This window comes from Brassica rapa, chromosome A08 (genome assembly GCF_000309985.2).
Source record: "Brassica rapa cultivar Chiifu-401-42 chromosome A08, CAAS_Brap_v3.01, whole genome shotgun sequence".
Lineage (NCBI taxonomy): Eukaryota > Viridiplantae > Streptophyta > Magnoliopsida > Brassicales > Brassicaceae > Brassica > Brassica rapa.
Window position 1 is genome coordinate 5,278,938 of NC_024802.2, and position 25,972 is coordinate 5,304,909.

At 33.2% G+C, this 25,972-nt stretch overlaps 3 protein-coding genes and 1 long non-coding RNA gene across 4 annotated transcripts; 2 read left to right on the plus strand and 2 right to left on the minus strand.

Moving 5' to 3' along the window:
- Positions 1-4,320: 4,320 nt before the first annotated feature.
- LOC117127159 lies at positions 4,321-5,591 on the minus strand. The gene is made up of 2 exons (XR_004449986.1): positions 4,796-5,591; positions 4,321-4,675 (listed from the first exon to the last, which is right to left on the minus strand). It is a non-coding gene; the product is annotated as an uncharacterized LOC117127159 (long non-coding RNA).
- A 10-nt stretch (positions 5,592-5,601) lies between these two features.
- Positions 5,602-7,562, plus strand: LOC103833369 (dirigent protein 18-like). The gene has a single exon (XM_009109455.3). The coding sequence runs from the start codon at positions 6,515-6,517 to the stop codon at positions 7,250-7,252; it is 738 nt and encodes a 245-aa protein (XP_009107703.2). The 5' UTR covers positions 5,602-6,514; the 3' UTR covers positions 7,253-7,562.
- LOC103833370 (protein PAM71-homolog, chloroplastic) lies at positions 7,315-9,697 on the minus strand. The gene is made up of 9 exons (XM_009109456.3): positions 9,384-9,697; positions 9,050-9,194; positions 8,642-8,825; positions 8,508-8,555; positions 8,324-8,420; positions 8,004-8,233; positions 7,880-7,930; positions 7,688-7,792; positions 7,315-7,595 (listed from the first exon to the last, which is right to left on the minus strand). Exons 1-9 carry the CDS (start codon positions 9,523-9,525, stop codon positions 7,530-7,532), a joined length of 1,068 nt encoding a protein of 355 aa, XP_009107704.1. The 5' UTR covers positions 9,526-9,697; the 3' UTR covers positions 7,315-7,529.
- Positions 9,698-16,313: 6,616 nt separating this feature from the next.
- On the plus strand, positions 16,314-23,934 carry LOC103833366. The gene is made up of 2 exons (XM_009109454.3): positions 16,314-21,017; positions 21,291-23,934. Exons 1-2 carry the CDS (start codon positions 20,518-20,520, stop codon positions 21,457-21,459), a joined length of 669 nt encoding a protein of 222 aa, XP_009107702.1. The 5' UTR covers positions 16,314-20,517; the 3' UTR covers positions 21,460-23,934.
- Positions 23,935-25,972: the final 2,038 nt, after the last annotated feature.

A 25,972-nucleotide genomic window follows, 5' to 3' on the forward strand; every position in this document is an offset into this window, starting at 1 on the left:
AAGGCTTTATAGCAACTTGTATTAAAACAAAATGGATATAATTGAATTATTTTTGTCTATATTTATCTAAAACTAGTGAAGATAATAGTTTACTCTCCTCAAATTAATTTTGGAGAGATAGAGTTTGCTCATGTTCTTTTATTGAAGAAGCAGTTTTAATATAAAAAGTACCTATTTGATATATAGGTTATGGGTTGATATGAGGTAAATAATCTTTTGATATTTCTTGATTGAATGAAGTTATTTTTGACAAAGTTTTCTCTTGAATTAATTGTTGCATATGATGCAGAGGTTGATGCATGTTTTGATTAAAAAAGTTTTCTAAACAAAGACACCATTAATCATGCTAAATTTAAACTCATACTAAAAAGATACTAATCGGTTCTATGTCGACAAAAATGCGGCTTGCCAACGGTCTTACTGCCTTTCTTTAGACTTGTTGCCTCGAATACATACAGGGACAGTGTTTCCATAGATGGAAAATAATCTATATAGATGAGTTTAAACTAGATTGATTATACAGAGATCTTCTTTTTAAAACCTTTTAATAAAGGAAATCATGCAACAAATTGCATCGAGTTTGAAAATGTTCGTAAGTGTTTTTCATAGCTTGAATAATTATTTTGGCTCTGATACCATTTACTTTATTGGTCTTATTGTTGTTGTATTAATAACATGTATAATTTCTCTGTTCGAAAATGCGCTCAAGGCGGCCGATTCCGCGGCGGTGAAGCGCTTGGTGGCCTCTTACCATCCCAATTTTTGTCTCTTCGGGACAAAACTCGAATCTAGTAAAAAAATCATCAGCTCTTTCGTTTTAATGTAAATTTCAGTGTTATTAGATGGATTTATCATTATTTGTTACAAACTTAAAGATAAAAGAAGAAGAAAAGGAGTTAAGTCTATGAAAAAAATGGCTGTTGTCGACATTACGCTCAGAAAAATACCATGTCTAAAGAAAGGAAACGATTACGAAATTACGCTTTTAGCCGTCATTAAAAGGAAAACAATAATAAAACGGGCAAAAACAGCATTTTGGGCTTCGAACTCGGGTTCAACGGGACATATAATCAATCATTTACCAACTCAGCCAGTACATACATTGTATTCTTTTTTTTTTGAAAACAATAACTAAACTATGATAATAAACCTACCGGCTCGGAAAACCAAACCGGTGGAGTAGAATCAACATAAAACACAGCTGAAGGGGAACTCCGAGCACCTCATGCAAGCTTGTCCGCCACTAGATTAGTTGCTCTTGGTATATGTCGAATCTTGAAGGAAGGGAAGAAACACTTACTGCGTCGAAACTCTTTCATATGTGTAGCAAAAGTTGGTCATTCGTTAGGTGATGACACCATCTTCACCAATTGAGAACAGTCTGTTGCGAAAACTACGTCTGAAAAATCAAGGGTCTTTATGCACTCCATAGCCCATATCAAAGCTTCACATTCGGCATGTAGAGCTGATAAGCTTCTCGGAGATTCATCGCCTCCATCATTTTCCATCTGATCCTACTTCTCTGCAGAACCATCCCTGCCCCGTGAATTTGTCATTCTCCTTCCATGCACCATCTATAAAACAGATTCTTGACTGTCCCGATGCTTGTCATTCAAAGTTTTGTGGGCCCAAAACTTGTCTTTCTGGAATTGTAGTCTGAGCCTCCGCCCATACCTCGCTCTCCACTTCTGCATATCTAAGTATTTCCTGAGGATTTCCGTCCCTATTATTGAAAACATATGTTAAGATTATTATGTTCGATTTTGATGGTTGTGTCTATATTAAAAAGTTGCGGTGTATAGCATATTATATAGTTTGGATGAGGTTTATGTGGTTTTCTAGTTGTATAGTGTTTACAATTCTGAATCCATAATTGGCATTTGTTCATGTTTTTAACGTGTTTTGATTTTTAATATTTATAAGATATTGTGGCATTTAACTTCTTCTATTGAGGTTTTTGTTTAAGACCATTTCCAATGTGTTTTTTTTTCTCTACAAAAGACCAACTATATAATAGAGATGATTTTCTCTCTAATATATTCATCTATTTGTTCCTCTAAAAATAATATTTTTAAAATATTACTTTTTATTTTAGAATTAACACTTTTTGCTTATAAATATTAAAATTGACATATTCATTATAAGTTTTGAAAAATCTTAAAATTTCAATATTATTTAAAATAAATATCTTATTAGAGAAAGACATTATACAAAAAATGTAGACATTATATAACCATCAACACTATACAAAAAGAATTAAAAAGTAGATATTATCTAACTAAAAATATCACTTGTTAAATAAAAATTAGACTTTTAAATAAAATAATAATATTTTTTTTTTCTAACTCTAAAAATAGAGAATTATCATGTAAACCAAAAAAGGATATGTTTTATATGTAAAATTATTTATTTATTCATAAATATGTTTTCAGTTATAATAACAAAAGTTAAAAGACTTTGACAAAAAAAAAATACTATTGTGTAAATAAAAAAGCATACTTCTATTATAGAGAAATGCTATTTTCTCTCTCTAAATATAGAGAAAAAATAACAATCTCTATTTTATAGGAAGAAATATGGGTGAATTTGAGTAGATTTTATTCTATTATAGCATATAGAGGGAAAAATAGCAATGAGCCGCTAACACATTTTCATTTTCATTCATGTATGCATTTGATTATTTTGTTCATATGGTAGTTGAAATGTGGACATTTTCACTTTTTTTATGGTCACATGCAAGAAGAGATATTGAAATTAAAAAAAAAACCTTTGAATTGGAACAATATGAGACGACGAAGCTGGATACTCCTTGCCATTACCCGTTTGGATCAATTTTCTTTTTTTGGAGTTTGGTTTCAAGGTCTGAACTCGATCTAGATGTGGATAGCCATTCTGTTGGAAAAAAAAATTCAAAAGCTTTTAGGATTTCTAAGGGTTTACAGGATGAAGACTTACTCTTTTTACAGCTGGAGATCCACCGACTTGTTGAGAAAAAAATATGCGTTGAATGAGGAGTCGTGGGGGTTGAAAGAGTTAAGAATATCGTTAGTAACAACAAAGGCGGTATCTATAACGGTATCGAAGAGAAGAACATAGACGAAAGGACACAAAAGCTGATAAATACTGAGATTCATCATTAAGATTAGTTTCACATAACCCTCCCGAAACACCATTGTCGCTTTAGATGAATCACTATTTGCAGCAATATATATAAAATCGAACCCTATATTTTTTGTGTTGACTTTGGCGAACACAATATTCGTCTTAGACTTGATTCAATGATTGAAACGAAAGCCTAAAAATCGTTTAGGAACAATCAAATATAGAGTTTTTTAAAAGAAAAAGTACCACCTCAATGGTTGATTTCTTATTTGCATTTTCCATTTATTATTTAATCTAATAAAGTTAAGTTGGAAAAAAAAAACAATATCAGATTCTCGGACAATTATTATAATTTGTTTCTAAAGCAAGAGAGCCTTTTTGTATAAGATGTTCTCTTCTTCTATCTTCTATCTTTTGATTTTGTATTCTTTAGTTTTCTTGTTTTTTGGTGCAAAAAGAATAAATGTGGCTGCTGAGTGCATTTTTCGAGTTTTGGTCGGATTTTGTAGTTTACATTTCTTTTTGTAATTAGTTGACATCTCTTATTGACACTAAGATCATATACATTAATAATTTATGTTTTTTTTTGCTAATTTTGGGGGTTAGTTTAGTGATACAAACCAACGATTCAACTCAATAATTGAAATTAAATGTTCAAACCACAGTAAGTTGTAAGTTTCTTAGCATATTTACCTCCATATTGTATATTCGCAATAATTTTTAGAACCCAAAGCAGATCACTTTGACACTGATGTTGATGGATTTCAATAATTGTCTCCACTATCAATTCCCAGCATGAACAAACTTTGATAACATTGTATATACTATATATAGTTGAACTTTGTATGTGGCCACAAAATGTTTTTTTTTTATCAATTCCCAGCATGTATTTAGCTTTAAGGGTACTGTACCCGTAAGTCTCACACTGCAGACCTGGTTTCCAGTGTTGAAGCTGTTTAACTGATGTCAGTTTGTCATGTTCCAGAATCTAATGCATCTGCCTGGGGGCTGCTCTGATGAGGATACCGTGTAGTTTCCTTAGCTGGTGCGGTATGCTCAGTAAGTTTCAGAATCGTTGCTGTCAGTGACTGTTCCATACTAATAGATACTAACTAATGTTTCTTAATAAACTTCAACGAAGGCAAGTTACTCAACTCTTAGCTATTGGCTTATATCGTGTATAACATACGTATTAATCTCAGTGGATTGGTTAAAAAATTGGTCGGAAAGCAACTTTGTTGGAAGTAAGAAAAGCAGAGCATATCTTTTTCTCTACATATTAACTCTAGATCCTCAGCCTCTTGTTGAAATTGTTTTTTTTTCCTGAACAAAAGTCTCAAGAATTTAAAGAATCAAGCGAACATCAATGAATCAAGTTACTTATTGAGCCTTCTCCTACTTTTCTGTTGCTCGTGAACCTGTAAGTAGCTTCTTCAATCTCTTATGCATATAGCATCTTCAGGACCGTACATCATTCTGTACCAGAGCACTGAGAGTACGGTCTTTCTCCTGTGATTCCCTTCTTGCTGTTGTCTCTGCTTGCTTATCATATCAGCTCCGGCATTCTCTGCGACTGGAAAACGTATAACTCAAATGATTAATCCTATCATTACTTATAAATCTTAAAGGAACATTTAATTGTTTGTTCTTCAAATCGAAGGAGATAAGGCATCCCGTAACAGTTCCAATTTACCTTACTCGGCATAAAAAACCTGTCCAAACGACACAAAAATCAAATTGCTCTAGAGATCTGCTGTATAAAGTCACCTCCCATTAACTTCCAGAAACTCAATGATCGGTTTATGAAAGGAGAAGGTGAAGAACACCAAGAACCCTAGAAATAGAAGATGAAAATTGTTGAAGACAAAGAGTAACAGAGATGTATATAGTACATCTGCATCTCGGCTCTCCAACATGGTTGTCATAGTACGAAAACTTATCTTTTTATACTTGAAGTTCCACCGCTTTGCATGATGAAGCTCGCATAGATCATGGTCGGGTGATGATTTAATAAGGACTTTGCGAATCTGCAACTGGTAGAAATTGTTAGTAAGAAGCTAAACAACTTTTCAGAATTTTGGTTCTGTGTCGATATCTAATGGCCGAGATGAAAGCAAAAAAAAAACCTAATATATAAACGACGTTCAAAACAGCGTTTAGAAGTGGAGAAACTCATTGCTGGGCTGGCTGAATCGTGCAAACTTAAGGGCCACATACAAAGCCCACGTAACACATGTTACAGAGTTAAATGAAACACTGCGGTGAAATTTACTGCCATGTGTCGAACTCAAAAAAACCTATTTACTGACGTGTTTTGATGAAAAGAGAGTGATTCTCTTCTTTATATAATAAGAAAAATTGTTGAAGATAAAGAGTAACAGAGATGTATATAATACATCTGCATCTCCACTCTCCAACATGGTTGTCATAGTACGAAAACTTATCTTTTTATACTTGAAGTTCCACCGCTTTGCATGATGAAGCTCGCATTCAAGATAGATCGTAGGTAAGTGATAATTTAATAAAGACTTTAAGACTGCGAATCTGCAACTGGTAGAGATTGTTAGTAAGAGTTTGAAACAACTTTTCAGAACTTTGGTTCCGTCTCGATATCTAATGGCGGAGATGAAAGCAAAAAAAGAAACCTAATATATAAACAACGTTCAAAGCAGCGTTTAGAAGTGGAGAAACTCATTGCTGGGCTGGCTGAATCGTGCAAACTTAAGGGCCACATACAAAGCCCACATAACACATGTTACAGAGTTAAATGAAACGCTGCGGTAAAATTTACTTCCACATGTCGCACTCAAAGAAACCTATTTACTGACGTGTTTTGATGAGAAGAGAGTGATTCTCTTCTTTATATAATAAGATAGTATTTTTTTATAAAAAAATTCTTCTTTATATAATAAGATAGTATTTTTTTATAAAAAAAATATTTATAAAATCTTTCGTCAAGTTTTCTAGAACACCATTTTTTGTTAGCTTTACATGTTTCCCTTATTCCTTTGTATATGAACTGGGACCATATAAGTATTGTTTTGCCTTTGGATCATATAGGCACTTTCTTAGAAACAGAAGATTCGCCAGCCTGATTGCTTTCCTTGGCCATTACACTAATCAACAATTATAGTCAAAACCTAAACCACCACCCAAATCTGGTTCACTTCTCTAACATTAATATATAATTGTTATAATATAATCCATTCGAAGTATTCAAACAGGAAAGAGAAGCTATATTTAACTTCTCCATCTCAACTACTTCACAATCCTCAAAACTAAACAACTTCACAATCACTTTCTTTCATATTTATATACTCGTTCAAAATCTCAAAATCACTCCATTCATTCTTGCAAATACAAAACAAAGCAAAACAAAAAAAAATATCCGAAAATAAAAACATCCTCCAAAATGACCAAACACTCACCATTCTCACTTTCAATATCAGTGTTTCTCATAGTTGTTGCTCTTTTTACTGCAACAACCGCACTCGACCCTGCACCTGAAGACCCGATTTTCGAACTGTACATGCATGATATACTTGGCGGAAGCAGTCCAACAGCAAGACCCATCACCGGTTTGCTTGGAAACATCTACAACGGTCAAGTACCGTTTGCTAAGCAGATTGGTTTTGTTCCGCCAGAAAACGGTGTAGCCATACCAAATGCAAATGGCGCAATGCCAACGGTCAACGGTATCAACGGTATTCCTCTAGGTACTGGTTTATCCGGTACAGCGTTTTCAGGTCAGAATCTGAACGGGATTCAGACACAGTTGGGTCCTGATGGTCTGAGTCTCGGCTTTGGGACGATCACGGTGATCGACGACATAATCACATCCGGTCCTGACTTGGGTTCCCAGCCACTTGGTAAAGCTCAGGGGGTTTATGTTGCAAGCTCAGCAGATGGAAGCACACAGATGATGGCTTTCACAGCTATGCTTGAAGGTGGAGAGTACAATGATAATCTCAATTTCTACGGAATTTACAGAATTGGAAGCGCCATGTCGCATCTGTCTGTGACTGGGGGAACCGGAAGGTTTAAGAACGCTTGTGGGTTTGCAGAGGTAAGGCCACTGATTCCTGCAGGTCAACACTTTGTTGATGGAGCAGAGATGCTGTTGAGGATCATTGTCCATCTTAAGTACTGAAACTTGTAAATGAATGTGTGAAATGTGTGATTCCATTTGAGTTGAGAAATGTTTTCTAGTAATGCAAACAACGCAAAAGAAACATTGAATTTTATATGATTTGGTACAACAAACATCATATCCTGAACCATTTATAGGAAGGGCTTTGTGTGTTTATTGATGACATGCTTATGGTCCAGACAAAGAACTAAGCATAGAATACTGTTAAGGATTATGAATTTCAGGAACAAACATTGTTCGGTCAGCCCCTACTTCTCCTATAGGGCCATGAGTATACTCAGAACACTCCGAAGAATGTAGCTGCAGCAAAGACTAAGAAGAGAGCTCCACCAACATATCCCACCTAAATCAAAAGATCACCAAATTTAACATCAGTTTGTAAAAGCAATTCAGTTTCTGTGAATGGACTTTGTGTAAGCATTTATTTGCCTGTACCAGTTTCTCAGATATATAGTTGGCTAAGAAGGCGCCACCCATGATAGCAAGCAATGTTGCCACTAAGTGTCCAGCAATAGCTCCACTCGCAACTCCCCATGGAGACTGTGACACAGAGTTTGATAAATAAGAAAGTTGTTTAGGGTTTAGTGAGCTAATGCTTGTGATGTTTCGGAATGGTATGGATCAGACCTGTGCAGCACCAAGGGCAACAGTTGCAAGCATTGACCGATCTCCCCATTCCTGATTTAGATCAAAGATGCATCAATTATCATCAAAACGTGGATGGTTTAACAGACAAATTAAAGTTCCTTACAGCAAAGAACACAAGGCTGAACGATTTCCAGAGGATTTCAAGTGGGTTTGTCAACTTTTTCGACGCCTTTTCTTTAACGAGTTCCTCAGCTTCAGTGTATTCACCGAGTTCTATACCACTTTCCTCACCATTCTTGGCTTCCGCTTGTGGAAGATCCCATGCATCCTTGATGGATTTCAATCCAAAGAACATGAGAAGCGCAATTGCAGCATATTCTCCTATCGGTAGTGCTGTTCAACAAGAGAGAAGAAGTATCCCAATCATATATTTTCCACAGGATTCGTTTCTGAAAAGACTGAAGAGCCTATGGTATAGCTTACTTGTCTGGAACTGAGCAGGCACGGATTGAAAAACCTTCCCGATAACAACGGATAAGATAGTCATCAACGATAAAGCTCCCATTGAACCTAAAAGGACCTTCTCGTCAAGAAATCCAAAGAAACGTCAGATGTAACAAATGGACCATAAGAGAATGTGTGAGAGAGATATTAGAAGCAAGCGTACCAATGTTTTCTCGTATTGCATAGCCAACAACGCAGCAATAAAAAATGTCTGTCCAACCCAAAACAATATATATATACGTCAGATCTCAGAACACAAAACGAAGTCTATGTAATATGAATAGAGACATATACTACCTTGTCACCAATCTCAGAAACGAAGATCAGTGAGAAGGCTGCTGTGAAGCCTGATTTTGCAACTGCTGCTAGAACTGAGGATGGTCCTCCCTTGACAAATGTGATTAGAGAGAATACCAAACCGCAAGCCAGTAGTACAAGGGCTATCGACAAAGAGTACGGGAATGGCCCTTGAGGTTTTAAGCTGCAGGATACAAGGATCATATATGCATTTCAAAAGAGTAGTTGAATTACGTTAGCTTCCACTAACCTATGTACACATAAATAATCACCATGACCTATGTACTTCCTAGTGACTTATGCCCTTTAAATGCAACTTACTCATATAAAAAGCAAGAGTTAAAGAGATGGATAAATCTAAGCAGCAGCAAACATACTAATAAGGTGGCAAAAATATGAACTAGTAACCTTTCTGATGAGGTGGCATGAGACCGATCAAGAGAACTACTTTGAGATCCATCCTCCTCACTACCAGATCCAACACCAGCATTTGATGCATGAACTCTAAATTTTCCGCAGAGCGAATCCGATCTTGATGTCCATCTACATCTTACTGCAAAGCCAGTTATGTAAGTTCATTAACACTAAAAAAAAAAAACCCAACACAATAAGCAGATCATGAATCAATCAGCTGTAAACCGTCTTCTACACATTAATTCCAACTCTTAGTTGCACTATCCAAGCAGCATAAATAGAGTTCTGTGGTGAGTTGATGGAATCTCAATCGGAACTTGGGACTTACAAGGAGTAGGAGACGCTGGTTTTCTAGAATTCTTGGGGCAAGGAAACGATTCAGAGAGAGAGAGAAACGGGAGCTTGCGTACTGAATATACAGATGCTAATGCTGTGGATTTAGCACTATTGCTAACGCCTGTAACAGTCATTGTTCTTTTACTCTGAATCCACGGAAGCAGAGGGTTTAGTGAATCATTGCTTTGGTTTGATAAACAGGAAACCCAGAAAGAAAGAAAGATGGAGACTTTCTTCGGATTTTACTCTGCAGAGAGAGAGAGAATGGGTTATGGGGATGATGGAGATAGGATTGTGCAATTCGGGTTGCTTTGTCTGTGCGGTTGGGATTTGACTTCGCTGCGCCACGTGTGTTTTTTGCACTCAAGGATAAAGAAATGGCATTGTTTTATGACTATATAAGTGATTAAGTGATCCCTTATATATATTAAAAGAGAAATATTGTAATAAATGCATTCACACTATAATAGATACGTGGTAACTTCACAATGATTTGATAATAAATATACTAATGTGTTCACACTATATTTATAAATGTGTTCACACTATATATTTTACGTTTTTAATATAAAACTCACATAATCGTTTCAATAAAACTCTAGATTTTTTTGTTCAAATAAAAATAGATAACGAATCAAAAGCTAAACTATATATATATTATTTTTATTGTTTACGGATAAAGTTGAACAAAATATTCATAAATTTTGATTTGATTCGTTATCCGTTTTGATTTGAACTAAGAAATCTAGATATCCGTAACTCTACCAAAACAAATCAAATGCTAAAATACAATATCCAAAAAAGAAGCAAATCACAAATACCAATATTTTTAAGAACATATTTCTAACTCGATCTGTTATATGCATATATATACATATATGTAAAGAATTATATATATATATACATTATATATATTATACTTTATATCAGTTTTACAATATTTTTTATGAATTAAATTTATTATATTAGGTACTAGAATTTAAAAAGTTAAATAATGTTTTATTTTTGTAATAAAATGTTATAATTAAAATTTTCAATTATTTTTAAAATTTTATTTTATTTACGGATCAAATCAAAATTATAAAACATTTCGGATATCCGAGTCACCGAATATCTAGGTGGCTAAAGATCGAATCAACATGAATGCTTCCAAATACCCAGATATTCGATCTGTGTCCACCCCTTCTCAAATATACAATTTTATTTTATTTATATGAAAAAGTTGACTAATGTCGAGGCCTTTTTTAAAATTAATTTTAATTTTATCTTTCATGTATTATTTTGAACAAAAATGTTATTTAATATTAATTAACTATATCTTTATATATTTGTCAACTATTTTTATATACTTTTTACATACACATACATGTGCACCTTGATGTGAGCACATTGTAACTAATTATTCACCGCAACTGAAGTATCTAATTTTTTTGAAAGTTGAAATATTTTTTCTTAATGCTTCTTTCACTACCGACCAAATTGTAATGAAATGATTTGTCTTAATAATTTTTTTTTAACTATTTATCTGTTTAGAAACTATTGGTTCTACATGACGACTGTTTAAAATTTATAACATGAAAATAAATAAATAATATTAATTTTTGGTTTTACCGGAAAAAACCAAAAAATCAAACATTTTAACCGAATAAACTAAAATGAATATTAATTTAAAATAATAGTTATATTTTAGAACATTTAAACATCAAAAAAAACTTAAAACCGAACCAGTATCCAGATTAAACAGATTTAATATCTTTTTATTAGTGTTTTTTTATTAAAAATAACGAAAATAATAATCACATCCCGCGCAAGGCGCGGGTTATTACCTAGTAATTATTATTTCTAATACAACTTCAACTTCGGACAGAGGTTTACATGTTTTTCACCACATTAGTGATTTAACCACACTTACAAACTAATTAATCTAATTGTTGGATAAGCTTCAAGAGTTTACTTAGTAAGCATGTTTGTTTCTCCATCTGGATGAAGATGAAAGTTTTGTTTAATTAGACAATAAAAGTGCAATTCATTCAAATGGATCATTCGGGTTTAAAAACATTGGTTCCACTTCCAGGAGTCTTCCATAGAAAGTCTTCTCATGGATTAGATCTTAAAAATAATTTAAAATTTTTTATAAAAAAATATTTTCATGGGTTGAAATTTGAAATCATATAATAATAAACATTTTCAATTATGTAAATTTAGTTTATCTGAAATTGAATTATTTTCAACATAGATGAGTGAATGTAGATTGGTTCATGAGTCATTGGTTAGGGGTTGGTGACATATGCTATAGTATTGTTATTATCTTTAGGATTAGATTTGAAATCTTATCTTTGTTTTTTTTTTCTTTTTCAAATTGACCTATGTATGTTTAGTAACTATCTAATAATTTGATTTAAACACTTTCTAAGTTTTTTTAAGTTTAAAAAAGTTTTTTTGCATAGTTATTTGATTTTAGGGTCTAGAAGACTCACATAAAACTTAAAAAGAAGTATTCCGACACATCCGCCTAAATTTAAGTAAAATTTAGGGTTCACGCCTAAATTGTGGAATAATTTAGGTTTCCCGCCTAAATCAAAGTCTTCCATAAGTCTTCCATGAGTCTTACATAAGTCTTCAATGAGTGTTCCATAAGTCTTCAAGAAGTCTTCTGGATCGAAAGTATTTAACCTAATTAGAATTTTTGTATCCATATATAAAGAAAATTTATACATTCTCTTTCTTCTTCTCAAATGACTGCAACAAAAATGTAATATTTCTCACTCTAAAACTCTGAAACCTCTCTCTAATCTCTTTGAACATCAAAACACGAAACTTTATATTCATTTCTCACTTTTTCTTATGTCTTCTCATTAATTTATCTTTTTTTGTAGGTTTTTCATTACATTATTCTCATCTTTCACTCTTTCAAAGGTAGATCTCTAAATTTTGGATATAAATTTAGGGGTTTTTGCCAAAACTAACCCACAACTTGATTTTAATCCCAAACCTATACCCAAACTTGAATCAAATGCAAAACTAACCTAAAAGCCTAGTGAAATTACAGCTCAGCCCCTTGTGACCAAACAAAAAAACAGAAGCCATTTTTACGAATATAGCCCCAGTAAATCGTCTGAGTCGTCTGAATTGTTGGAAGTCGTCTAGACGACTGAAGTTTCAGTCGTCTGGTACCAGCTTATTTTAAAAATAATTTATAAATCTTGTAAAAAATATTTTGATGCGTGAAAAATAAAAATCAAGTAATTATAAACAGTTTTAAGTGATATAAATTAAGATATGATAAAATTGATTTGTTTTGAAGATAGATGAGTGGAAGTAGTGAATCATGAAATACTTTGGTTTAGGAGTTTGGCAAACATATGTTGTAGTATTGTATGGATTGTTAGGGTTAGATTTTGGAAAACTAAAATGTTTTTTTCAGAAATTAGTTTTCACTTATATGTGTTTATTTCTGTGTATAGTAAACACTTTTCAAGTTTGATTTGGTTTTATGAAGTGTTTAATTAGATAATTAAGTTTAGGGGTTATGTTTAGGGTGTGGACGACTTATATTTCAGTCGTCTGTTGAATAATTTACCCGGACGACGTATATTTCAGTCGTCCAGACGACTTACTTGTAAGTCGTCCAGACGATTTACTTGTAAGTCGTCTGGAAAGTCTTCTATTTTAGTTTCCCACTAAAAATATTTAATTTCCCGCTAAAAATATTAAACTCTTCTGGACGACTTACATGTAAGTCGTCTGTTTTAATTTCTTCACCAGACGACTGAAATGTAAGTCGTCCAGGAAGTCGTCTGAGTCAAAAATATTTAACCTAATTAGATTTTTTGCCTCCCTATATAAAGAAAAATTTACACATTCTCTCTCCTCCTCTCAAATGGCTGCAACAAAAATGTAATGTTCATCATTCTAAAACTCTCCAACCTCTCTCTAATCTCTTTGACTTGAAAACACCAAACTTTATATGAATTTTTCAGTTTTGTCTCATGTATTTCTTACTAATCTATCTCTTTTACAGGTTTTTAATCAAGTGGTACTCATCTTCCACTAATTTAGAGGTAGATCTATTAATTTTAGATATGTATTTTTGTGTGTTCTATAAATGTAGATTTATCTAATCTTCCACTCATTTTTTCTATTTTTAAGTCATTTGAACGTTTTTGGATATGCAGGTTTTTCAGATCTGGATTTGATGTGCAGGTTTTTCAGATCTGGAAGACTTCTGGGACGACTTACGTGTTAGTCGTCTGGAAGTCGTCTGGAAGTCGTCTGGAAGTCGTCTGGACTTCTTGGAAGTCGTCTGGACTTCCAGGAAGTCGTCTGGACTTCCAGGAAGTCGTCTGGACTTCCAGGAAGTCGTCTAGACTTCCAGGAAGTCGTCTGGACTTCTAGGAAGTCGTCTGGATTTTTCTGAGCGTTTTGGTAAGTTCTTATGTCTGATTTTTCTTCATTTGGTAACTTCTTGTTGTATAAAGTTCTTACTTTTTTCCCAAACTAAAACTCTCCAAACCCACTTTAATCTCTTTGACTTGAAAACACCAAACTTTATATGAATTTTTCAATTTTGTCTCATGTCTTTGTTACTAATCTATTTTTTTTTGCAGGTTTTTAATTAGATGGTACTCATCTTCCACTAATTTAAAGGTAGATCTATTATTTTTAGATATGTATTTTTGTGTGTTCTATAAAGGTAGATTTATCTAATCTTCCATTCATTTTTTCTGTTTTAAGCCATTTGAACGTTTTTGAATATGCAGGTTTTTCAGATCTGGATTTAATATGCAGGTTTTTCAGATCTGGAAGACTTTTGGGACGACTTACTTGTTAGTCGTCTGGAAGTCGTCTGGAAGTCGTCTGGACTTCCTAAAAGTCGTCTGGACTTCCTGTAAAGTCATCTGGAAGTCGTCTGGAAGTCGTCTGGACTTCCTGTAAAGTCGTCTGGACTTCCTGTAAAGTCGTCTGGAAGTCGTCTGGACTTCCTGTAAAGTCGTCTGGACTTCCTGTAAAGTCGTCTGGACTTCCTGTAAAGTCGTCTGGACTTCCTGTAAAGTCGTCTGGACTTCCTGTAAAGTCGTCTGGAAGTCGTCTGGACTTCCTAAAAGTCGTCTGAACTTCCTGGAAGTCGTCTGGACTTCTTAGAAGTCATCTGGACTTCTTAAAAGTTGTCTGGTCTTGTCTACTCATCTACTCAAGTTGTCTGGTCTTGTCTACTCATCTACTCAAGTTGTGAATTGCATGTATACTCTTTTAGTTGTGAATTTTTTGTAAAATCAGTAATAATATTTTCCAAGATGTATTAAATGTGCTAACAATGTGTTTACACATTTACAAATCAATGAAATAATAGACTTCAGTAGCCTTTTTCTTATCTTTGGATCTCTCATATGCAATAATAAACTCCAATGGCCTTTTTCTCATCATAATAAACAAGAATGTTGGTAAGAGATGGAAACAAACAATAGTAACTAGTCAAAGCATATCATATTTTTTATAAGTTTGCATTGAAAAACTTAGTCAAATTTAGTAAAACTAAGGGAGAGAACATATTTTGTAAATATGAGTTTTACATATCTTGAAGTTACTTATCATTCTTAAAAATACAAGTTATTCAAAAACTAACGTAGAAGACTTAAAAACTAGTGGAGAAGACGCGGACGACTTCAATCTAAGTTGTCTAGACGACTAAACTATATGTCGTCTGGTCAACGCAGAGGTTATTTTTGCAATTGACTTTGAAATCTGTTATTTCGGACGACTGAAAGTTAAGTCGTCTACTATTGTTTGGTTAAAAAAAAAACTCCAAAAAAGCTAGACGACTTACATTTCAGTCGTCAGAGGTTAGTTTTGCATTTGACTGGATTATTTCAGAAGTTTGACTTTTTGGACGACTTACATTTCAGTCGTCTAGTGAAAATTAAAATAATAATATTTTTTTAAAAGTAGACGACTTAAAGTTAAGTCGTCGTAGGTTAGTTTTGCAATTGAAAAAAAAAACTTCAAGATTTAATTATATACAGACGACTTATAATTCAGTCGTCCACGAGACGACTGAAATGTAAGTCGTCTAGGATTTACGAGGTTTGACCAGAATCTCGGAAAAAAGTCCTGGACGACTTACAATTAAGTCGTCTGGTGGACGACTGAATTATAAGTCGTCTGTGTATAATTAAATCTTGAAGTTTTTTTTTTCAATTGCAAAACTAACCTATGACGACTTAACTTTAAGTCGTCTACTTTTAAAAAAATATTATTATTTTAATTTTCGCCAGACAACTGAAATGTAAGTCGTCTGGGGAAGTCAAACTTCTGAAATTATCCAGTCAAATGCAAAACTAACCTATGACGACTGAAATGTAAGTCGTCTAGGTTCTTTGGAATTTTTTTTGAATCCAAACAATAGTAGACGACTTAACTTTCAGTCGTCTCAGGTTACAGATTTCAAAGTCAATTGTAAAAATAACCTCTGCGTTGACCAGACGACTTCCAGGTAAGTCGTCTACAGCCAGACGACTGAAAGGTAAGTCGTCTACAGCCAGACGACTTCCCAAGTAAGTCGTCTGACGAACAGATCTGGAAAAAAACTCGATGTCATACCTTAAATTGGTGAGATAAGTTCCTTAGCATACATAAGGCTTCTCCAAGCACACAGAATCACAAACGAAAGTCACCCACCCATAATTGTTAGCTTCTATGACTCTATGAACCATAAAAATTTAGAATCAAAATCTTGGGTTTTTTTAGCTCATTGTGGAGAGAAATTGAGAGATATGTTGTGTTTAGTTCACAAGAATGGAAAAAGAAGAAGGGTAAATCGATTTTGGGAGCATTAAGAGCTTCAAATTGGTTGTTCATGGTGGTTGTGGTATTGATGACAATGGCAATCTTGTAATTACTTGAAGATGATGAGGGTGAGAGAGTAAAAATGTCATTTTCGAAAAAAAAAAGAAAAAAAAAATTGATGGCATTTTCGTAAATTATATGAACTTGTGGGGTGAATAGGGCAAAACCAATTTTCAAAAAAAAGGGAGGTTAGTTTTGTGTTTGACTTTAAGTTGTAGGTCAATTTTGCAAAAATCCCATAAATTTATGTGTGTGTTTATATGTAAGATTATAAAAAACTATAGATTCATCCTAATGTGACTGTTTTGTTTATTATCTAAAAAATTATTTTTGAAGTCTACTCTATTTTGAAGTCATTTGAATCAAAACCAAATCAAAAACCAAAATAACAAAACTCAAACCAAACCAAACCAAACCAAACTCAAATTCATAAATAACTAAACAATTACTATATTTTTGAACCGAAAACTAAAATTCACAACCAACCAAAATCAAACCGAAAACTAAAAAATACAATATGGACGCAAACCAAAATTTATAGAATAAATTATAAAATTTTGATTTATAAATACAAATAGAAATATAAATATAAATAAATTCCGCGCAACCGCACGTATCAGAATCTAGTAGGGTTTTAATTTTTTGTTGAGACATTTGAACTGATCAGAAATTACGGTTAGTGAAGTTTAATGAAACAACATCAAATTGAATATCTTATCTAAATTATATGCTGTTCCCCAAAGACCCTGCCTATATTAAATTGTATCATAATATAAAATAGATATCCAAAATTGTTGACGTAGGAATTTTTAATTTTCGACTATACGTATAAATTATTCGTATGTCATATATGGTTAATGTATATTGTCAATTTTCAAAATATCAGAAATCTTAACTACAAATATGAATCGCTCATATGTTTATAATACGAACTAAGATATTTAAATAGATGAATTTCTTTTTTAAAAAAAATCATATAAAAATATAACATGCTACATATACAGTCATTCTAAGGTTTTCAAATCAAATAAAGTAGATTAAATCAAGGGGGATTTAAGAAAAATGACTCAAAACTTAATTTTGAATACAAAAGTATACCGTAAATTTAATCAAATGCAAAATTAACCCAAAAGCCTAGTGAAATTACAACATCCCCTTTATGAACAAACAAAAAACATGTATTCAATTTTACCATTATAACCCTCCGTTAGAGAAGACTTCTTTGTAAGTCTTCTCTATGATGACTTCTTTGTAAGTCTTCTCTATGATGACTTCTTTGTAAGTCTTCTCATTCAAAAGATCTTAAAAATAATTTTATAATTTTATAAAAAATATTTTGATGGGTAAAAAATTGAAATCATAAAATAATAAAAATTTCTCAATGATGTAAATTTAGTTCATCTGAAATTGAATTATTTTCAACGTAGATGAGTGAATGTATATTTGCTCATGAGTTATTGGTTTAGAGTCTGGTAACATATGTTATAGTATTTTATGCATCTTTAGGGTTAGATTCTGAAATCTTACCTTCATTTTTTTCTTTTTCAAATTGACCCATATTTGTTTAGTAACTATCTAATAACTTGATTTAAATACTTTCTAAGTTTTTTTTTTTAAGTTTTAAAAAATATTTTTTGCATAGTTAATTGATTTTAGGGTCTGGAAGACTCACAAAAGATTAAAAAAAAAAGTCTTTAGACCCTTTCCGCCTGAATTTAAGTAGAATTTATGGTTTCCGCCTAAATTTTGGAATAATTTAGGTTTCCCGCCTAAATCAAAGTCTTCCTTAAGTTTTTCAGGAGTCTTCCATAAGTGTTCCAGGAGTCTTCCATAAGTGTTCCAGGAGTCTTCCATAGAAAGTCTTCTCATGGATTAGATCTTAAAAATAATTTAAAATTTTTATAAAAAATATTTTCATGGGTTGAAATTTGAAATCATATAATAATAAACATTTTCAATTATGTAAATTTAGTTTATCTAAAATGGAATTATTTTCAACATAGATAAGTGAATGTAGATTGGTTCATGAGTCATTGGTTAGGGTTTGGTGACATATGCTATAGTATTGTTGGTATCTTTAGGGTTAGATTTGAAATCTTATCTTCATTTTTTTTTTCTTTTTCAAATTGACCTATGTATGTTTAGTAACTATCTAATAATTTGATTTAAACACTTTCTAAGTTTTTTTAAGTTTGAAAAAGTTTTTTGCATAGTTATTTGATTTTAGGGTTTAGAAGACTCACATAGAACTTAAAAAGAAGTCTTCCGACACATCCGCCTAAATTTAAGTAAAATTTAGGGTTCACGCTTAAATTGTGGAATAATTTAGTTTTCCCGCCTAAATTAAAGTCTTCCATAAGTCTTCCATGAGTCTTACATAAGTCTTCCATGAGTGTTCCATAAGTCTTCAAGAAGTTTTCTGGGTCGAAAGTATTTAACCTAATTAGAATTTTTGTCTCCATATATAAAGAAAATTTATACATTCTCTTTTTTCTTCTCAAATGACTACAACAAAAATGTAATATTTCTCACTCTAAAACTCTGAAACCTCTCTCTAATCTCTTTGAACATCAAAACACGAAACTTTATATTCATTTCTCACTTTTTCTTATGTCTTCTCACTAATTTATCCTTTTTTGTAGGTTTTTCATTACATGATTCTCATCTTTCACTCTTTCAAAGGTAGAACTCTAAATTTTGGATATGAATTTATGTGTGTGTTTATATGTAAGATTATAAAAAGCTATAGATTCATCCTAATGTGACTGTTTTGTTTATTATCTAAAAAAATATTTTTGAAGTCTACTCTATTTTGAAGTCATTTGAATGCTTTTGAATATGCAGATTTTTCAGATCTGAAACAGATTTTGGAAGACTTTTGGGATAATTCTTGGAAGATTCTCGGAAGACTCTCGAATGACTCTCACGAGACTTCTTGAGAAATTTTCTAATGTATTTTATGTTAGAAGACTTACCACAAAGTCTTCAGAAAGTCTTACACAATTTTCTGCCCAAAGTGGTACAAAGAGATGATGTGGGAGTTAAAGATTATCTATGTTGAGGAATAATATATAACTGTGTAATAATTTTGTTTATGGTCTTTTTATGATTTGTATGTGTATTATTTTAGTTGCGAATTATTTTGTAAACTTTAACAGATATTAATCAAAAAAATGGTAAATATGTTCATATTTTGCCAAATGTACTTGACTTCATTAAAGTTATTGATGCAACATACCAAAAAATATTTTAATCATTCTACCCACACATAACAATACACAACAACACAAAAACTTAGTAAAATTTGCTAAAACTAAGAATTATAATATTTCACTTAAGTATATACTTAATTATAGTATGATGCTGATTTACTAATAAATAATCAATAATATTTATATTTTCTGCCACTTAAATATAATATTTGTAAAAATTTATAAATTAATATTTTAACATTTATATGATAAATTAACTTTTGTAAAAGTCCACGTAATTCGCGTGACACAAATCTAGTGTTTTCAACAAATTAAATAACTATAAAATCTACAACAATTAAAGTTTAATATATTTCATATTACTATTCACATCCAAAGTTTATAAAATAGACAAAATTCATATGCAAAATACTTTGAAAATTGAGCATATAATTTAGTTTTAGAAAGCGTGACATAAACACTTAATAGCACAAATCGTCATTGAGTTTGTCACGTTTGTATTGCCTTTCCCTTTGCTTTTACTTTTTCAGTTGATATCATAATGGACAGTTGATCTTCCCTTGAATTGCAAGTGGTCACATTTGTCCAGGTTCGTCTGGAGTGCATTGGTTTTTGGTTTGATCGTTCCAAATTAAAGGCTTTTCATTTTGATGTCCCAGCCAAAACTTTAATTTGGAGATTTAGTATCGTAAGACTTTTTAGCAGTAGAAAACACAAGCAATAAAGGATATGAAATTGGTTTGGAGTTTGGATGTGTTGTTGTGTCAAAAGTTGGTAATTCCTAAAATTAACCTAAACTAAAGTAACATATTCCTAAAAATAGCAACATTAACTACCATAGCCGCATGTATGTTTTTTTTCTCTCTCTTACTTTTTTCTAGAGTACCTCCCTAAGAAACCTATAGAAGATAAACATGAACAAAAACCGTCACAACAAATTCATTTTACCTTAAATTTGCTTGATCAAAAGATAATTAAAAACAATTTGAAACAAGAAGAAAAGCTTGAAATGACATCAAAATTTGTGATGCTATAGGCAAAAAGAAGAAAAAGGGAGAATAGGCAAAGGGAATGGGAGACAGTCGCAGAGGATTATCTTCAACAACACAATCACGCAAGATCATGGTGATCGCTGACCCGACCCGTGAATCTGCAGCTGCTCTTCAATACGCTCTTTCACACGCCGTACTCGAGCAGGACGAGATCATCCTCGTCCATGTTGAAAACAATGGTGGCTCATGGAAAAATGCTTTCTCGAGTTTCTTGAGATTGCCAAGCTCTATTTCCTCCTCCTCTAGCACCAGCGGGTCCTCACCAGGCGCTGCTAATGCTAACGCTAACACTGCAAATACAGCTGCATCTTTGGCATCTGAGATTGGTCAAGAAGAAGGGAATTTCCTTGAACAGATGAGACGGATATGTGAAATTGCTCAGCCGAAGGTGCGTGTGCACACCGAGTGTATTACCATGGAAGGCATCAAAGCTACAGCTATTCTTCTTCATGGAGACAAACTTGGGGTGGATGTTATCATCATTGGCCAACGCAGGACAATCTCAGCCTCCCTTCTAGGGTATGCTCTCTCTCTCTCTCTCTCTCTCTCTCTCTCTCTCTCTCTCTCTCTCTCTCTCTCTCCATTTTAGAAAAATCAATGAATTGAATTGTGACATATTTGAGAATAACAATGAACTGTGACATATTTGAGAATAACCATGAACTGGCCCGCAAGCTAGAGTGGAAATGTCCCGCTTTACACATATTTTGTTGTACAAAATTGGGAAGAAAACCTTTTGAAGTAAAGGTTTTTTTTTTAACATATAATGATATGAGGATTGTGTACTGACAGATCTAGGAGGCCTGGAGGGTCTCTAAGAGGACCAAAAGGAGTAGACACATCAGAATATTTAATTGAGAACAGCAAATGTACCTGTGTTGGCGTACAAAAGAAAGGTGGTCAAAACGGAGGCTATGTTCTGAACACCAAGACCCACAAGAATTTTTGGCTCTTGGCATGATCCTAGTCAGTTTTATCACACCTAGCTAAAAAGACGAACAAAAAAAAAAGAAGTTTATCAGTCATCTGCACTTGTTTCTTTCATGATCTTCAAATTCTGGCAATGAAGTGTTCTTTTTAAATGTTGTTTTCCCTCCTCCGACCACAAAATGGGGGGCAAAATTTGTAAATATGGAACGCATAATCAATTGACACCAATCTGAATAAACGGATGTAAGAAACTAGAGTGTCATGTCATGACTCTGGCATTAAACAACAGGGTAAGGCTAAATATTAGTGCGGAGTGCAGACTCATACTAACATACGCTAAACACTCCGACTCAGTAAATATTGGCCCTGCAAAATGACAAACGGAAAGTCATTTCATGAACATTTTAAAAGATATCCGATAAAAAAATGTTACTCTTTCTGTTTTATGTATCTTTTTTCTAGAGCATCATCAGTTACTGTGGCCCTGTCCACCAAAGGCTTTAGGTTATGCTTTCGGCAGCTATTGCGATGCCAGCTTCTGTACGTCAAACAGCTAAAGTTTTATATGTGCTTCTACTAACAAAACAAAGAACACTACTGATAGCAACACTGATATAACTCAGAGTTGTCAATGAGTACATATATTGTAATAGACAACTAGATTTTGACCAGCGCTTTAAAAGCGCGGGATTTCTTTTGTTGATTTTTTATTTATTTAAAAATGTATTAAAATTTTAGTAGTGAATTTTTTTCGGCACCATACATTAAATATTAAATTTTTAGAAGCAAAATAAGTTCTTATAAATGTTATATCCTAAATCTATTATAACCGTAAAAGTTTAAATCTCCAAATAATAATTAAATTTTTGAGTAAAAACCGAAACCCTGTTTAACGATGATAGATATTTAGTTTTTGGGTTTGTAAAACCTAAAATTTCAACAGAAACTGTAAAATATTTTATTTATTGTTTTCTTAGGTCTAACTCGTGCCAAAACACAGAATCGTAATTTCAAACTAATTTTTTCCTAAAATATGAATTTTTATTCATAAAAATTCATTATTGGAAAGGATAAATTACACCTGAGTTTATATATTTAATAGATATTTGATATCACTCAAATTGCCCTAATGAGTGAATTACTCTCTCAAATAAGAGGTTCAGATGTAGTACTTAGGGATCAAATCCACAGAGACTCTAGGATTACACAATAGATTATGGTCTTTGAAATATGCTAGATTAATTGGTTTATAGGTTTTAAAGCAGTAAATGAATTGGTGAGCAAGGTTATTGCTCGATTGGTTTGTTTTAAGGTTGTTAACAGTTGGGAGAATAGCTAGATTTAGGTATATTCTCATGTATGATAAATAAATAACTTAATTTGGGGTTTTAAGGGTTTATTGATATTAATTGTTCTTGAATTCAAACTCAGATATAATCAATTAGATTATCTAATCTAGATCTCAGATTTCAACTCTCGTATGTTTATCGCGAGAAAGTGTCGATCGATGATTCCTTAAGAATATCGATCGATACACTTTCAAAATATCGATCGACAGAACTATCGTTGCGTTGATCGATGCTTCTTCCAGAAAGATTTACGGACATGTTTGATTAGTATTCTCTAACTTACTAGACCAACTCGTGTGTCTATCTAGTCAGTTAGATCATGTCAGTTATTTCCAGGTATTGAGTCAAGCAATTAATTGTTCTCAATTAATCCTAAGATCTAAATAAAAGGGTGATCAATCCTAAACTTAGCTTTAAGAACAACTAGATGAAGAACTATATTTTAAACACCCTAGAAACAGTTCAAGTTACCGATACATGTATCATCCTATTGAGAAACCTAAATCTAACAGTAAGACTACTCAGACATATTCATAAAGCACATAGTTATGATGGTCTGAATAATACTCAATAGATAACAGAATAGAGTAAGAAACAAAAGGAGTTCAAGATCTTCCCTCTCTCAAGGTATACATATCTCTCTCAAGGTGTACATATATCTCTCTCCAATCCTAAGCTCTCTCTCTAGAAGAGTACGAAGCATCGCCGTCAACAATGGCTTAGAAACAAAAAAATAGGATTTCAGGTGGTCTAGGGGTATATTGGTAATATGTGGTGACTTCTGGGCCTAAATTAATCACGAAACTGGCTTGGCCTGTTTTCTGGGATCACTGTCGACCGATACCAATGATGTTTCATCGATCAACAGCCCTTCATCTCTTTGACAGCTTCTTGTCGCGAGGCAGACGGGACACTCTTCAGTAAAACGGGCATAACCTCTGCTGCAGGATGCTGATTGACCTCAAACTGGTGGCATTGGAAAGCTAACTCAAAGCTCTATCGTTTTTCAAAAAATGGGCTCAATTTAACGGTGGAAAGATCTCCATCCATAGATAAATATTTGATGCGTCTGTGCAGTTCTGCACCTCAAAAGGCTCCAAAACCACCATATTTCTTCAGAACGTACCTGAACCTGTAAACACACTAAATAGACTCTATATAGTAGTAAATATATATTAAAATACTTATAAACCATGGCTAAAAGTGGGTAAAATCCATGGCCTATCAACTTCCTCAGAGTTACCTTTTTGCTTGTCCTCAAGCAAAACACACAGGGCAGTCTCTCTGAAAAAGGTTTGAAAACAGCAGAGACTCACATGATTTAATAACTTAGAATCATCACCTCTGTATATTGCAATCCACATCTAAGAAGTCCTAATCACAAAAGCACATTATATCATATCCTAGCTTAGCAGCCAAATTCACCTAGCCAACAACTTAGCAAATCATGTCTAACATTCCCCTCTACCAACCTCATTTCTTAAAATAAATAAAAGTGCATGCTTTACCTTGGGAGTATCGATCACATGATGCAAGAATTTTCAAACAAGTATCTATAACTGCAGGTAAAAGTTAGTTCTTTTCTTTTCTGTCTACTGAGTGAATTACTCTCTCAAATAAGAGGTTCAGATATAGTACTTAGGGATCGAATCCACAGAGACTCTAGGATTACACAATAGATTATGGTCTTTGAAATATGCTAGATTAATTGGTTTATAGGTTTTAAAGCAGTAAATGAATTGGTGAGCAAGGTTATTGCTCGATTGGTTTGTTTTAAGGTTGTTAACAGTTGGGAGAATAGCTAGATTTAGGTATATTCTCATGTATGATAAATAAATAACATAATTTGGGGTTTTAAGGGTTTATTGATATTAATTGTTCTTGAATTTAAACTCAGATATAATCAATTAGATTATCTAATCTAGATCTCAGATTTCAACTCTCGTATGTTTATCGCGAGAAAGTGTCGATCGATGATTCCTTAAGAATATCGATCGATACACTTTCAAAATATCGATCGACAGAACTATCGTTGCGTTGATCGATGCTTCTTCCAGAAAGATTTACGGACATGTTTGATTAGTATTCTCTAACTTACTAGACCAACTCGTGTGTCTATCTAGTCAGTTAGATCATGTCAGTTATTTCCAGGTATTGAGTCAAGCAATTAATTGTTCTCAATTAATCCTAAGATCTAAATAAAGGGGTGATCAATCCTAAACTTAGCTTTAAGAACAACTAGATGAAGAACTATATTTTAAACACCCTAGAAACAGTTCAAGTTACCGATACATGTAACATCCTATTGAGAAACCTAAATCTAACAGTAAGACTACTCAGACATATTCATAAAGCACATAGTTATGATGGTCTGAATAATACTCAATAGATAACAGAATAGAGTAAGAAACAAAAGGAGTTCAAGATCTTCCCTCTCTCAAGGTATACATATCTCTCTCAAGGTGTACATATATCTCTCTCCAATCCTAAGCTCTCTCTCTAGAAGAGTACGAAGCATCGCCGTCAACAATGGCTTAGAAACAAAAAAAATAGGAATTCAGGTGGTCCAGGGGTATATTGGTAATATGTGGTGACTTCTGGGCCTAAATTAATCACGAAACAGGCTTGGCCTGTTTTCTGGGATCACTGTCGACCGATACCAATGATGTTTCATCGATCGACAGCCCTTCATCTCTTTGACAGCTTCTTGTCGCGAGGCAGACGGGACACTCTTCTGTAAAACGGGCATAACCTCTGCTGCAGGATGCTGATTGACCTCAAACTGGTGGCATTGGAAAGCTAACTCAAAGCTCTATCGTTTTTCAAAAAATGGGCTCAATTTAACGGTGGAAAGGTCTCCATCCATAGATAAATATTTGATGCGTCTGTGCAGTTCTGCACCTCAAAAGGCTCCAAAACCACCATATTTCTTCAGAACGTACCTGAACCTGTAAACACACTAAATGGACTCTATATAGTAGTAAATATATATTAAAATACTTATAAACCATGGCTAAAAGTGGGTAAAATCCTTGGCCTATCAACTTCCTCAGAGTTACCTTTTTGCTTGTCCTCAAGCAAAACACACAAGGCAGTCTCTCTGAAAAAGGTTTGAAAACAACAGAGACTCACATGATTTAAGAACTTAGAATCATCACCTCTGTATATTGCAATCCACATATAAGAAGTCCTAAT

Excerpts from the sequence above, each read along its gene's own strand:
- LOC103833366 (XM_009109454.3), top strand. The coding sequence starts at position 20,518 with ATGGGAGACAGTCGCAGAGGATTATCTTCAACAACACAATCACGCAAG. Across the intron at positions 21,018-21,290 it reads ATCTCAGCCTCCCTTCTAGG|ATCTAGGAGGCCTGGAGGGT; the intron begins GTATGCTCTCTC and ends GTGTACTGACAG.
- LOC103833369 (XM_009109455.3), top strand. The coding sequence starts at position 6,515 with ATGACCAAACACTCACCATTCTCACTTTCAATATCAGTGTTTCTCATA.
- LOC103833370 (XM_009109456.3), bottom strand. The coding sequence starts at position 9,525 with ATGACTGTTACAGGCGTTAGCAATAGTGCTAAATCCACAGCATTAGCA. Across the intron at positions 7,793-7,879 it reads TTGCCCTTGGTGCTGCACAG|TCTCCATGGGGAGTTGCGAG; the intron begins GTCTGATCCATA and ends TCTGTGTCACAG. Across the intron at positions 7,596-7,687 it reads ACTATATATCTGAGAAACTG|GTGGGATATGTTGGTGGAGC; the intron begins GTACAGGCAAAT and ends CTTTTGATTTAG.